General features: G+C 30.3%; 1 protein-coding gene across 2 annotated transcripts in view; it reads left to right on the top strand.

Annotated features, from left to right (window-relative positions):
- The window catches only part of loh (thrombospondin type 1 domain containing lonely heart), a 1319035-nt gene that overhangs the window by 426460 nt on the left and 875543 nt on the right, over positions 1-17032 (top strand). For both annotated transcript variants that reach the window (XM_075360455.1, XM_075360456.1), the window contains exon 3: positions 11550-11625. In XM_075360455.1, coding sequence (XP_075216570.1) covers positions 11550-11625 — 76 coding nt within the window. The remainder of the gene's footprint in view (positions 1-11549; positions 11626-17032) is intronic.

A 17032-nucleotide genomic window follows, 5' to 3' on the forward strand; every position in this document is an offset into this window, starting at 1 on the left:
AAGGATCAAATATATTAAGTTGTTTTTGCTTATTTTGATATAAAAATTTACTCTATACCAGTGAATCCCAAACTGTGCGCCACGGCTCCACGGGAAGCCTCGGCCTTTTCACTGCGGCGCCGCGAAATATTGTAAAAGCTTCATAATTAATTGAACCAAGACATTTATAATTAATTTAATGTTAATAAAGTAAAAAATAAAATAATGAAAATACAAGAGTTTTATTTATTTTTATCTCTACGTGTAGTCTGGGCATATATAGTAAAATAAACACAAATACTTGCTATGGTAATGTGTTGTAGGTGGTGGTCGTCATTTTTGACCATATAATGTGTGTTTAAATATAATTAAATACACTAAACAATATTAGTTTACTTACAACTGATATTTATAATGTCAATTTTTTTATATACAATGAATAATTATTTTACACACAACAAACGATTTTAACTTAAACCAAGTTTTTCTTTTTTAGATTTTGCTGAATATTTTAAAAATAACCATCAAAATGGAGTAAAACATTTGTGAATTATTCCAGATTGCTCCTATGGAGCATAATAATGATTATAAAACTTAAAAATTTATATTTAATTAAATACAGTAGCTCATGATATACACAAGAATTTTGGTCAACGCATAAGCATAAAATTATGATGTAAATACAGTTACAGTTTAAAGTTCTTTCCAACTTAAGTAATTGAACAATTTGTTTGCCAATTTCCACACCACCCTAGAGGTACAGTAAGTGGCATTTTTTTAATAGGCCTAGTGCACTGTTTTTTTTTTTTTTTTTTTATTTGAACGAAAATTTCAAAGATGATAATATAACAAAAAATTAGATAATATAACAATTACATTAATAATTTCTATCTGAATGGAAGTCCATCTTTTTAAACCAGTTTTCTGGTTTTAATAAAAAATAATAATATCAAACAATATTAAATCACACACATTATTGAATCTATTAACAAATATCACTCATTGAGTTCAAATTTATAAGTCTTTATGTCTATATTGCAATACTGAACATTAAAGTTTCTTAATCAATAAATAATATTTTTGATAATGCTTACATAATAGTCAACTGATCTGTAGAAAAGAAGCTTTGCTTATCTAAAAATTTGCAGTTTATATCAGTGCTGATCTGTTAATTTCTTCGTGTCTAGTTCTCTGAATTCACTGCATTTTTATTATATGGCATTTTCTTTTCACAAAAGCAGATGAAATAAATATATCCAGACAAAAGGATGAAGAGATAAACCCTGGAGAATACCTAAACACCGTATTCTTTGTTGAAAAATAGGTTTATCATAAAGTATTTTTGTTTGCATTTTTTTTACTCATGGCTCTGATATTCGTTTAATGAAAACATTTTTTATTCCTCAAGACATATGCAATTTCTTTACTATCAACTTAAACTTTTCTTTCTTTCTTCTTACCTTTTTCATCCTGAAAAAAATTGTAAATTATTTCATATGTTATCAACATCTTAATTTTTTACTTATAAAAATTTAATTTATTGACCTAAGTATCTCATAATTGTGCAGTTTGTATGAAATTGCTATTATCATTACAATCTGTATCATATCACATCATATGTTAACAAAACTTCATTTTATTTCATAGGATTTCAGTCTGTGTTTAAAAAATATTATGAAATCAAAAAATAACCAGAAAGAACATTACAAAACTATGTACATAACTTTGATTTTAAAATGTCATCACTGACCCCAAAAGTTTGTATTATCAGCATTCATCAAAGGTAAACAATTTGTAATGTTACTGTCTTTGCATATAAACCACTTTTTAATTTCATGTTCTCATCGAACTGAGTTTCAATATTTCCTAATACATCGATCACAATAAGTAAATTTTAACTATTTTTTTTAAGCTTTCATACTATAGTTACACAAAGCTCCTGGCTTCCTGCATTATTATTGATAACAAATTGCAGCTTTACCATCCATATTCTGATGTTTAATAATCCCTTGTAGAAGGACAGTTTAATACTTAGTTTTCTTTTTTCACAATACAAAATGATAAAACCATAATAATTTGCGTAAAAAATTCTATTTAATATGATGTTGAACTACAGTGATCAAGAGGTATTATTACCTTTTTAAGTTAATGCTCTTTCTTTAATCCCTCTCTTACCTAATCTGTTTCTGTATAGTGATAAATTTTCCAGTCTTGGATAGCATAATAAGCCAAATTTCTTTCCTCATACACTAAAAATCATAAATGTCAATGTCAAAAATTAGTAATCAATTTCTGTTCTAGTAATTTTAATTGCTTATATTAAGGATTATTCCAGAATAAGAAAACGGATACTCTTTTTGAATGGTCTAATAACATAGTAATTAAAAAAGTAAACAGTAAATTGTAAGAATTTTAAAAAATGTAAATAATTATTAAAGGTTACCTTTTTGACCAGTAGTACATTTTTCTTTGTGTTTTGCTTCTACTTCCAGTTGTCAGCTAGTTATTTAGATATAAATTAATTTTTCATTATTGTGTATTTAATTTTTTTAAATTAAATTTATTTATAGTTAGCATAGTTTCTTTCAGTTATTAAATTTATATCTTTTTATTTAAAAAAAAATTAATAAAAATACAAAGTAGTTTTCTAAGTCCATTTATCCTATATTGTAAAATTTACGATAAAAAAAATAAAAAAATAGCAGTATAGATTGTACTTTTCTGAACATATATACTTTTACAAGTTTAGAAAACTGATATGAAAATCTTACTCTGAACTTTGATTTTAGATAGATATGAAAATAGGAAACGTAACTAAGTTATTATTTTTTTTAAATTAGCTGCTTTGTTATATATATATATCATTCTTTAAAAAAAAAATTGATTACTTTCTGTCTATATAAACACATAAAAATTTTCTTATAAAAATAAATAATATCAGCTTTGCCCTGAGGTAGGTAATCCCCACGTCTGGAACACAACATCTACGTTCCACATCTAGGGCGGTAACAGCTGTACTTATGTACAATACATATAGCTGGCTAACGGGGCTCCGATTAAATTCCTCGGATATGCTTTTCTTTTGACTTGTTTCCACCTTCAGGTCCTCACATGGTTTGAAATTTTCAGCAACCTGCAGGATATGGAATAATAAACGATTTTGGAAATGGACTAATACCACTTTTAGAGCTCGCAATGTGGTGGCCAGGGTCAATGTTATTGCAGGTGTAACGGAGACCATTCCGTTGTCCACATGCCCCCTGCGATGGCAAGCATGTAGCAATGGTGCCCATGTATGTCGGTGCATGGGAACTCTGAAAGCTTCGGTGAGTAGGAGCCTAGAGTCAGTGCAGAGATTGCGCATCCGCTCTCTGCCAGGACATATGCCAGTTCCACCGGAGTACCGGATCGGACCTCCAAGGCTAGTAGCCCTGGAGTGGGGTGTACTTCGGCGGCTAGCCTTGCTACAGAAGGGATAAACGTTCATGAATATTGAACAAACAAACGTGGCAGAGGGTGCACGTAAACACCCTCGTTTAGAAACCTCCGATTCGCCACAAGCGAAGAGGAAAAAGAGAAAGGAGTCATATAAAATTAAGAGAGATGCTGACAAAATCAGTAAGGAATTAAGAAAGTCTTTGTTTGGAAACATTGCTCCCAAACCAAGATTTTTAATTATTACCAAGGAGAATGGAAACTTTCAAAAAGTTAGTCCATTCTTGATCGCAAGAGAGATAATTGCGCTGGTGGTCCTGTTAAGGAAATTCGTAAAACCTTTAACGGATTACACGTTGAAACTATTAACGACAGTCAAAGTCAAAAAGTCCAGGCATTGAAGAAGATCGGTGAATTTGCGGTATCAGTGCAACCGCATAGCACCCTTAATACATCCAGAGGAGTTGTTGTTTGCCGTGATCTTCTAAACTGTACAGAAGAGGAAATAGTACAGGAAATGTCGAGTCAAGGAGTGATTCAGTGTCGCAGACTAACAATGAGAAGAAATGGCGAAGTTCTTCCTTCGGCCACTCATGTATTGACATTTAACAGGCCTACCCTTCTTTGCGTGCTGGTATACATCGGCTTGATGTACGTTCGTTTATTCCGCAGCCTATGCGATGTTTCAAGTGTCAACGTTTCGGGCACACTGCAGCTAGATGTGAAGCGCAGGAAATCTGCATATGTGGAATGAAGTAACATGAGGGTGAACCATGCAAAGACCCTCCAATCTGTATTAATTGTAAATGGCATCATAACTGCCGATCCAGGAATTGCCCAGTTTATAAATCTGAAACGGCCATTCAGGAAGTTAAAACGCTTCAGAAGGTTAGTTATCCTGAAGCGAAGAAAATCGTTAGTCAACGAACACCTCGACAATCGACCACTTATGCTGAAGCAGCTGCTGCCCCTTCTTCATCCAAAATTAACGTGGAGCAGTTGCTAAATACAATGGCACCAAGCCTTGAAACAATGATAGAAAAAATCATTGATGCTAAGACACAGTCGACTCATCGCATAGAACCCTCTAAACATGAGAAGGCTCAATCCCGCATTGATATCGTTGATAAAAGAAACGTACCAGCGCAGCATAAAAAACTAGCTAAACCTGCGATCATAACACCATCACTTGAAGTAGTAAATAAAAATCTTGATTTGTGTAGAAAAGAGGAAAAGATCACTCCGTCGTGTAGTTACAAGCCTAAGGAAGTAGTGACAAGAAAATCCGAGTCTACCGAAATGGAGGTGCAAGTCGCTATTGAGAAAGCACCAGACGTAGACGACATACAAACTGTAACAATGGGGCCTCCGAAAGCTCAAAGAACAGCTTCAGCAAGAGCATATATTTCAGCTGGACCCAGCACTGCAGTAGAGATAGAATCCAGCTCATCAGCCGCGGAAAGTGCATGGCTTGCTAGTCTAGAGTCAATTGCAACGATGTTAACAGCACTAATGAAGATTTCATCACCTGATGTAAGCCGGCGAACGTCATTGGCATCAGAAAGAGAATACGATGCCATGTCCGTGGCCTCAGACACACTGTCATCGGAAGTTGAGGCCGTTCGCAGAATGGAAAAACGGTGCAAGAAAGGATGGCCGAAAGGAAAGCCTAGGAAGTAATTTGTTGGATCAGAAGTTATAGGAAAATGTAAATTTTGAACATTTTTTGATACATGAAAATGAATTATTGAACCTTTTTTAATTTTTTTGAAGTGGGATGGGGCTAATGACCAAAGTAGTCGATAAACACATAAAAAAAAAAAAAAAATTCAGCTTTTATAGCTGATATTACACCAATAATAAACCTTCTTGAAATACGTTAAGTCTCAAATCAGTTTTTGATTGTTTGTTTTCTCCAACCAGTTTTCTAGCTACTGCCGGGTCTGGTTATTTGTGTGTAGGTAAATGCAATTACCGCTACCGGCTTGCTAGGCCTGACTTAACTGCCTTCATTACGGAACTTGGCTACGCCCCGGTTCTCAGGTTGGAGCTGCCTCAGATGTTGCAAACCATAGCGTACGCCGACGACCTTGCCCTATTGCTGGTGGAGGAGTGAGGAGGGATACCCGTGAGTGCATGTATTGCTCGGCAGCAGTCGATTCTGCCGAATACACATGTTTTGTGTGCCTTAAATGAGAGCTTTTGAGAATGCAGGTAGTCCAAGAAGTGGGTCCCATCTCCCCGGACAGTATCGGTAAGAAGTGAGACGTCCTGGGCTGTCATGGTTATGTTTATCAGGGCAGTTGTGAAAAAGAAAATGAACAGGAGGCACAGTTATATCGATAATTACCAATAATGTTGACAGTAATAGACACAGATTGAGTCGCAGACTGCTATTGACGTCGCGATACAGTTTTATGTGATTTCATTTACATGACTATATTGTTATTACTATATTATTAAATATATTTTGTGATCTCACCGATGCTTCATGCTAGGTTAGATTAGGTTAGTGATTCTATTTGATTAATACTATGATCATTTGATTATACATTAAGTGAATTTATCGATATTTTGTCTGTTTTATTGGATGGACGTTCCGTTTTATTAGGAATATTATGTAATCATTGTTAGGCTAGGTATATGTTTAGTTTAAGCTTAAGGCGAGGAGTCGTGGATTCTCATTGTGGATTATATATATATAATGTATATATATATGTGTACATTGTGTACATATATATGTATATATATATATATATATATATATATATATATATATATATAATATAAAATAATAAATTGATAAATAAAATGAAGAAAAAAAATTAGATAGGATTATCTTAATTGAAAGATCGTCATTGCTTTGTTGACATTCACATCCTGGCTTGTTCGTGGCATTTTACGAGTGCTGTTTTATTTCGTTTGAAGGAATAAGATTCTTAGATTATTCAGTCGCGATTCTTTAATGTGTTATTATTTTACTTGACTGTATGATTATATGCGTTGTAATAGTATTATCAAATATGGTTAGGTTAGATTAGTGATTCTATTCGATTAATGTAGTGATCATTTGATCATACATGTTTTGTGTTAATTTATCGCTGCTTTGTCTGTGTTATTGGATGTAACCTATCTTGCTAGGTGTATTATATTAGATGAATTGTTTAGGTTAGGTCTATATTGTAAGGGTGAGGACACGTATTTTATTTCCTTCGAGGTATTAAGTTTAACTTGTAAGAATGGTTTGCCTTGTTGGCATATTTTCATGCCATGATCGCCAGGTTCTTCGTGTTTCCGAGTAGTACATTATTCCGGGTTTTTGCGTCAGAAATATGATAACTAGGTTGTAAGAATGTTGTTTGTCTTATTGGCTTGTTTTTACGTCGTGTTCGCCTTTCGCACTGAAGGTTAATGCCGCGTTGAAGGTGTTCTCTTTTACGTCCAGGTTAATTGTAAGATCGTTGCACGCCTTGCTGGCTGGTTTTCGTGTCATGCCCATTATCGCCTTCATTATGTTTCGCGACAGGTTATAAGTGTATTATGTAGATCTGGAGCATTCGAGATGTGTTGTTTGTAAGAGTGAGCTCGTAAGATGTGTAGGCCCCCACACATCTTGAAGTATGCTTTCAGGTGATACCGGTATGCGTAGTTTTACTTCAAAGGTAAGTGGTTTTAGTTGGTAGTCTGTTGATGGCGGTTGAATTAGACCACCAGCAGGAGTCCGACACTTCGTGCGTAAATGCATTTCCACCTCCATCCCCCGCAAAAAAAAGAAGGCCTGACCTAACTGCAGATGTAGTACAATGTAAGTATAAATGTACTGGTGATATACTCTGGAACAAACTCAGGTCGACCAACTCTTGGTGGTTGGGTTTTAATTGAAACCCAACCACCAAAGAACACCGGTGTCCAAAACAGTTCTTGAACAAATTTAATATCTCCCTGATTTCATTAAAAATCTGATTTTGGAACACATCTTTTATTTAAATATTTTATTTTATTCGGCAAATTGTGAATAAACGTAATTCTGACAGCAACAGCCCACACATAATTTTTAAACAACAATTTCCAATTTTTGACGTTCTATACACAAATAGTGAGTGAGGTTGAACTTGCGACCGAGGTTACTTGAGTATGAGTATATATATATATTTATATATATATATGTACTTATACAGAGTATATATAATCAATTCATTAAAAATTAAATTACAAGCAGAAAAAAAATATTACAAAAAAAAAAATATTATTTCAGATTTGTATATTTTGTTTGGTTTTGGGTAAGATTAGTTATTTAATAAATTTTAAGTACTTTGTAAAATATTTAATCTCTGGTTTTAACTAAACTGATTAATAATATTTTTTAAACTCAACGGATCATTGGAAAGTACACGAGCTCTATTAAAAACCTATTAAAAATATTTTTTCATCAAAAATATTTTTATACAATTTACCATAATAATAAAAATACTAAATGTAATCTCATACTGTATTGTGAAGTAAAAAACTATACTGAAAGGCGATCCGATTATTTTTCGTTATAAATATGTCTGTATAATATAATTTAATGAAAGTATTAATAACTTTCAAAATAAATTACTTTATCGTTATTAGTTTCCATTCTGTGTGATGTATTTTCTTTTTTTATTTTATATTTAAAATAATATATAGTCGTAATATATTTTACCATAATTGTTTATTAGATAATATATTTTGCAAGCGAAAGAAATATTTTAAATTAGTTTGTCGGTACCATATGCGAAGAAGTCGATTTGTTTTATGAGATCAGTGGAAGTTGTAACGTAGTATAATTTTGGGTGAGACGTTGATGGATAATGGGCATAAAAATTCTTTTGTAGCTGGAAGCCGGTCGTATTTTACTGTGTGTAGATAGACCTGAATATTAGGCATTGGTAGCATAGTGCGCCTACGGATTTACTCTCTTTAATAACAGTATTAAAAAATGCGTCAAAAGTTTTTCCCCTAATAACTTCTTTATTTTTTACTGTAACAGAAAAATGTTATTTGAAAGGGTTTTTGCTCGATTAAATAAGTAAACATATTCTTTTATATGTTTATTTTTAAAATACTACTACAGCTACTATTACTACTTTTATTAATAATAATAATTGTGATTCTTAATTTGATAATACATTAACTTTTTAACTTTATACATGTTAAATAATCTAATTACCATTGATGCGCAGAATTTTGCTATAATAAATTTTAGTAAGATATATACTATAATTATACTTTACAAATAGCTTGTGGTTAATTAATGCACGTTAATAGTGTAAGAAGAATACATCCATCCTCTTTTTCTTTCCACCTTAGGCATCACAATCTATACGATCTTTAACCCATTTACATTGAATTAATAATGCTAATTAGCTTTTTATTTTTTTCTAATAATCTGCGCCTGTAACTAATCTACCCACCGTGAATTTGTTTTACTTTTCCGATGAAAACCTTAGACTACAACTGATTAATACTCCTCAGCAGAAGGTCATCGTCTCTCTATCGACTAGACCTAAATCTTTTCATTTATGGTTATAAATAGAGATCAGATTATACGCGATATAAAAAGCTTCAAATTTGCTTGAAAAACGCTTAAAATATTCATGAAAAGTGTCAAAATATGCAACTTTAAACAATAAAAAAATAGTAATTTTTAGTTTTTTTATTCCAAAATCAGCCTACAATTAGTAAGTAGTTAAATAACCGAACGATAAATTTGACAATTAACAATTATTTAACAATTTGTTACTTTTATAAACGTAAAAAGCAGGTAGTGTTCCAAATGTTCGGTATTATGATTGTGTCTTCGATCACTCAAAATATTTTTATAAATGGAAAAGGATCGTTTCACATCCACTGAGGTAACCGGGCAGTATTTGAATTTGGGTGCTATGTTAGCACTTATTGTTTATGGCAAAAGTTCACCCGTCCCATTAATAAACCTACCGATTTGACACAAAGGTTCAAAGCCTGGATTATTGTTCAAAATGTTTTCAAATTTTTCATTGCTTATTTCTTCCTAAATATTTAGGTAAATTATTGGTTTGTAATTTTTACACAACGTAGATTTATATGGCATATTTTTACTCTAGCAATATTTTCGCAGAAAATCTTTGAAGGAAGGATTTGTAAATTTGTGAAGAGGTATATCACTTGTAAGCAATGCTTCACATAAATCCATGCTAAAGTGTTTTTTTTGTTTACCTTTGGAAGTGAAATCACTGCTACTTGCCGCTGTCGTGGGCCTTTCTTTTGCAAACCTGCGATATGAAGACTTGTCTTGACATGTTCATCTATTTGAGACTTTCTTGTGCACGATATATTTTTCTCGCAAACTCGACATTATAAAACATTTCCGTCGTATGTAAATGTTACAGGATAGTCAGCTATCTACGAAGAGACTTTTAAGATTACATTTACAAAAAACCATTAGAGAGAATTAAAAATTTTCCTACAATTAAAATTTTTATGATAAAACTTTTGAAATTTTGAAGGTCATTTTATGATTAAAGAAATTTTTCCCAAAATACTTTTTGAAAATACTATAAGTATAATGTTCCGTTCACTTTGAAATAACTTCTTTTACTCATTCAGGAATTATTAAAAAATAGAGTTCAATTAAAGTAAATAAAATCGTATAATTCTTCCGAAAATTTCGAATGTAAAACGAATTTTTATTTAACCAAACAAAACTGTAATAAAATTAAATATTTGTGTCGAGTCAGAAATGTAATCAATTAGTACATTTAAAATTGCTGAAAAACTATTTGCTTTTTAAATCCTCGTCAATTAAGATTTGTTCTCTATTATTGAAAAATTTAAGCGAAATAAAATTATATATGTTTTCTCTCTTACAGCATTACATTCTTTTTATACCTCTTTTTATAATGAAAATTCCATGTAAAAAATTTATTCCAAGTTTTTTAAATAAACAATATCAGTGGTTCCAAAACTTTTCAGAATCGCGGCGCCCTTTTTCAATTAAATTTTTTTTCATTTCGCCCTACCCTAACTCAAAGCATGACTACTCGTACGTAAGAGATAAAAATAAATAAAAGTCATGTATCTTCATAATTTGTTTACTTTATTAACGTTAAATTAATAATTATAAATGTCTTGGTTCAATTAATTATGAAGCTTTTACAATATTTCGCGGCGCCCCTGTGAATAGGCAACGGATCCCCGAGGTTCACAATTTGGGAATCACTGAACTATATCTTACAAAATTTTTAATAAAGTTTGCAAATTTAGATAAAATCCATTATTGTGTAGGAGTTTCATAAATGTTAAAATATCTTTTTCTTAGGTCAGTTATCAGTTTTTAAGATTATAAATTTATCAAGAAGAATATCATGACAGAATTATCATATTTATTTTAGTATTCGTATAGTATTACTAATAATAATTATAGCAATGATATTATACCAAAAATATATCTTTGTCGAAATGAAAACAATTAATATATCGGCTTACGTAGGCTAGATATCAGATTTTGTAGTTTAATTTTAAGACGTAAGTATAATATAATATATAATTATTTTACTTACGATATTATAATATAATATTTCGAAAGTATATTAATAATATTAATAACTTTAAACAAGAGCGAAGCTAATTGAAAAATTATTACAAGCTGAGTAATTGTCTGAGAGCAAAAGTAAGGAAAATATTTCTCAGTGACAGGCCCAAAAGTACCAATTAAAATTATTAGTCGTACATTAATTAATTTTCAAAACTATGGAAAAGGTTCTTTTAATTTGTTTTTGAATATAGTTACTTGGTTTAAGAGTCTAACTCTAAGCAAAGTTTAGAAAAAAGTTATCTTGATCAGAGTGATCATTTCTATCACAATAAGACATAGAAGAGAACATTTTGATTAAATTACATGATTATAATGGATATTTAAATATATTTAAAAATAGCTAAACTCTCTACTGAATTTACTGATATATTTCTACAATAAAATACAGATTAAATTAAAAGTTACAGAAAACTAAAAAAACTAAAATACTTTCTTTTTAAAAACTTTTCATATCCATCATCATCATCAGCGTATTATTATCATTTTTATACGATGTTATACAAATAGTACAGCGTATTGTAATTTGTGCTTGTAGGGTGGTGCTGGCAATTTGGTTTTTGGGCGTGGCCACGAGACAGGAAGTGATTGGCAGCAAGAAATACCCGCTCCAGGTGAGTTATAATTCTTTTTAAAATAATGTATATGGTATAGATTATAGATAAATATATTTATCTATGTCACAATGTAATTGATATTAAATATTGGGTTGTAACAACTAATTTTAATTAATGTTATTTATTTTAATATACTGCATTTGATAATTAACTGAGTACACTAATTTAGATTTTAATTGCTTTAGATTACTTTAATACTAACATATTTTTATGTTAAATTTTACTTGCATCTGATATTTAAAGAGTTAAATCATCCAATATTCTTCTTAACCAAATAGTTCTAGTAATTATTGTGGGATTTGATTCAAAATAGACTGTTCACGTATTTTAAGATGATTACCATTGAAGTTCAAATGTTGCGTTTGCGAGTATGAAATAAAATTCTGTAAGTTGTAAAAAATCTTTAGCCTGACAGGGATTTGAACCAGGACAATCCGGATAAAAGTCTGAGATACTGTTACTCCGATCACGGATATCCTCACAGAAAGAGAACAAGAAATGTCTGCTGTATTCTATTCAAACTCCTTTTACTACATTTTCAATATCTTAAATTCATATTTTCATTGATAAGATTTATGAAATTCTGTTTACAAATAACTAAAATATTAAACTACGTTCATGAAAACAGATTTCTAGTAGAAATTATTGATTTCATATTCCTTTATATATTTTATAATTCAAAGTTGTTTACTCAGTTGATTCATTTGAACTGAGAAAAAGAAGAAAACGCCGTGTACATCTAGATTATTTAATTATATTTAACTGGTAGAATTACCCGATTATGAAAATATTAATAGTAATTTTTTTTTAGATTTGGTCTATGATATATGTCCGTTGAAAATTCGCTTCGTAATATTTTTGATGGAATCATAAAATTAAATCGCAGAAAACACACAGTGCATACCCACTAGTTTCCGTTAAGCAACATGTAATATCATATTTTTCTTTTTCCTCTTTGACCTCCGGGAATTGCCGTTCAGATATTAGTTCAGAGGATGAATGAGGATGATATGTATGTGTGTAAATGAAGTGTAGTATGTATTATCATATTGACGCGACCGAAGTTCACCCACGTAACTTCGTTAACGGACGTACTTGCAATGTCTGTTGATGCCACATTAATGTTACATGTATTTTGTGGGTAATATTCTTGTTATATTTAATATAAAAAATGAAAGGGTAATTTAAAATATATCTGAAGTAGACACAGAATAAATAACTTACGGAAAAAAAACTTTTTTTTCTGCATTTAATTTTTTCTAGCTTATAGAAAACACTCTAATTTCATTCGTGTCGGTTTTTTTATTGAATGACCAAACACTGATGATGTGTTATGATGTATTAACTTGTTTTATGTTTGGATTGTCATAACAGTATAATATAATAGCCCTTGTCTCATAACTTTCCTACTAATATTACCATCAATAAACAATTTTATAAACGTTTTATAACTTTGATATGTGTTCCTTTGGGTGTGTTGTTTGTTTCACTTAATAGTTATTATTTCTGGTGTTATCTCCAAATAAAATGATATGAAAATATTTAATACCTTTACTCAATTACTAAAAGCAGATCTGATTTGATTTTGAACACAGATTTTTCACTTCCTCTGTTAATGCAACTAAATTAAAATTTTACTTAATCTTTTATACTATTTTCTATGTATTAAAAATTATAAGATGTTAGTTATCAATCTGTTTTGGAAACGTTCGTGTATGTAAATGCTTATAAAATTTGATTAATAGACGACCGTTCATGATGTTTTCTGCGCTCTTTCAGTATATTAATTACAATATTACCACGATACGTTTCATTGTTAGTTTTATCAAATATCATGAACGGTTACCTTAGAAAACTATTTAAAAAGGACCTTACTTGCATGTATACATAAATTTGAGAAGGGTGTACAATAAAAGTTGTTTCATAATTATGTAACATTTCAAAATTACTTTAAAGAGATTTCTGTTATTAATCGGAATTACTTAGAATTGTTATTATTTAATTATAAGCTAATTTACTAATAAAATCTAAGATAAAAATAACTGGAAAATATCATTATTAATAATAATAATAATAATTATATATATATATAGTTTGATAATAGTATATGATATAGTATATTGATAGTTTGATTATATATATATATATATATATATATATATATAGTGTCTGTGAAATTATTCTTTCACGCAAAAACTATTCTACCGATTGAGCTGAAATTTTGCATGAATATAGTTTTTATACCTGAAAAGAATATAGGACTACTGCTGTCATGAAATTTTTCACAATTTCAAAATGATAGCCGTTTTTAATGGCTTACGGTAACAATAGGATTATGTTCCTTGCCGATATTCAACGTTAAAATGGCTAAACCGTTGGTAAAATCGAATTCAGAGACAATTTGTAGAATTTGATGTTAGACTGTGTACAAAAAAGGTTCGTTGTTTACTTACTAGGTTGGTTAGTAGCTTTAAAGGCGCGACGGTGTGCAGCACGTCGGCTCAACCAATACAGCCACTACTACTGTTACTGTGTCTGAAGAAATTTCAATAAACTAACATTTTTATGAATTGAACAGGATTCTCATTCTCTCACAAAAATGAGAATAATAAACATAATGAGTGTCCAGGGGGGGGGGGATAATAAAAAAGGATATTTTATAACATTGTTATCAACAATATTTAATTATTTCCTTTTTTAAATTATGAAAAGTAAGTTAATAGTAGCTCATATTTCATTAGCAGAACTTATATTTTGATGTATTACACCCAATAATAAACTCAAGTATAACGAATGTAGTACTGATTAAATATTGGTAGATTTAATTCATAATCATTAAGAAGATAACTAACTCGAAATTTATCTGAAATTAATTTATAAGAAACATTGAACCAAATTTGATCATTCATTAATAAAATAAATATTAAATTCTTGATAATTAAGTTAAGTAAATCTGACAATAGACAACAAACGAAATATAATGTAGTCTAATTCAAAAATAAAAAATACAATGATAATGTAACATAAACGTAGTAATATATACAATGTAATGAAAATAAATTAGAGCGTTTAATATTATATGGCACCGAATGACATACTGAACTATCAACGGTTTGTGGATGGACACAAAATGTTACAAGTTCCTAGTCTCTCTTTTGAAAATCGAAAGAACTCTTTAAATTGTAGTATTATTGGAATCTAAGTTCTTTGAACATAAGAATTAAGGCCATGATAAGATAAACTATTTATAAATAATTAATAATATTTATAATAGTTAATTATAATAGTTAATAATAGTTAGAAATAGGATAAACTATTTATCAGGTTAAATAGGTTTTTTTTTTTTTTTTATAAAGTAGATCACTGATAGGCAAAAAAAAGACTGCTTTGGTTTGCTTACCTCCATAAATAACTACTCATTAGCCTAATTTCATATTTACAGATTTTACATTCAGTATTTATCGTTCACATTAATTTTCATAATTTTCAGAAATTATTATAGAAAATTAATTTTAATATAAAAATACAAATTACGATAAAAGTGATCAATAATGAATATGTCCAAAGCATTGGCAACGTTTGCATTGGACCACTTATCTTTCGATATATGGAGCCTCAAAGCGTAAAATTGTATACATAGATCAGAGATTTCGCACTAACAATTTCCTTATTATTTGACTTCGGCTCTAAATCTACGAAATAGAGTGGCAGCGGCTCCTTCGTTTGACGATGGAGAACGTTAGTGACATTTCTAAACTTGTGGCCTAATTTGGTCAATTCATCAATGATTACCGTTTTGTCTTCCGAGTCATGCATGCCTCACGTGACTACTCTATATGCCCTTTCATGATTAAGCTTATATATATATAATGACTGACATTGTCCTCAACCATTTTTGACCTATGATTTTATGTTTCAATGTCCACCGGTAGAACTTTTACTTTTGGCCCGATCTCATTGTCGTCAAAGTGTATTTCGTAACATTATTATTAGGAAATAAGCGTGCTTTAGAAACTCTTTAATTCACTTATGGAGTTAATGCCTGTCACAGAACTAGGCTCTGGCTTCAATGTTGTCGCCTGAGAACCTTTATTTTCTACAATGTTTTCAAAACTAGATTGACCGGCTGATTGAACGCGAGTAGTTGGTCCTGTATAATGTATTCGTTGGCGTTTTTTTGCTGCCGGAACGTCATCGGTCTGCCAACTGACCATTTCAGTTTGCATGCGAGGTACTGTGTGGCAGGGAGGGTTTGCCTCACTAAAGTCTGTAATTTCTTAAATATCACCTTCACTTTCTGTGCCTGATTCGTCACTCATGTTGTCGACAATGACATCTCTAATCAACTTACGCCACGCCGGTATTCAAGGATCCCTATCCAAACATTTTAACTCGTGTATTCCGTTGCTTGATAAGGTAGAGTTTACACGAGGTAATATGTTGTTGCCTACATTCGATGACTCGCCATTGCTATGAGTAACAGTTTGTAGCTGATTCATAGCAATGCACTATTGAAATAAATAAAATTATTCTAAATGAAGTACTTAATAAACTAACAAGAACACGAAAACTAAAAACACATATAAAACGAAAACATTTTAAGAGCCAGAAGAAAAACACGTCTGCACTCTTACACATAAGCTGTTTTACTGTTAATCAAAACTTTAAAGATAAAAATACTTTGGTTTTATGTAATATAATATTTGATTATTTCGATCTCGTAATTATTAAATAGGTTGATTTATTTACTTTTAAAATTTGTTCCACATTATTAATGTAAAAAGTAAAACTTAAACAAACAAATTACAATTATATTCAACTTATACACTGTAATTATTATAAATGATACAACCAAATTTATTTCAATTTAATGGTTTTAATTTACAACATAAAACTAAAATGAACATTTATTTTTATCTACATATAAAGGTGGAACTTGAAATTCTAATTAAAATAATTAATAATATAATTTTTTTTAAATATATATTTTTGCAAACTCAGGATTTTTATGAATTGGGGGAAATATTTCATTTAAATGTCCTAAAATATTAAAAGTTTTGGATTCAGCTGTATACTACTACTACTACTGTAGCTTTATTAAAGTAATTTTTTTCTATTAATATAAAAGAAACGAATAAATTTTTAATAAATAAATTCAGCGTGTATATTAGAATCCGTGTTTTTGTACGACGATAATTTAAACTATGCAACCAGATGTTTGTCTACTCAAACTCATATCGTCCAGATATTCAACAGATTCCAATTAATTAATATGAAAATGACGTAATAAGAAAATACGATGTGTTCGGTCGGTCTGAATCATTTAATTTGCCTGATTTCACCCAAGCATTAAATAGGTCATGTAACTGTAAAATAGCGCTTTTTTCTTGTCTTAAAGTTAAAT

The sequence above is a fragment of the Lycorma delicatula genome, chromosome 3, assembly GCF_047948215.1.
Source record: "Lycorma delicatula isolate Av1 chromosome 3, ASM4794821v1, whole genome shotgun sequence".
Classification (NCBI taxonomy): domain Eukaryota; kingdom Metazoa; phylum Arthropoda; class Insecta; order Hemiptera; family Fulgoridae; genus Lycorma; species Lycorma delicatula.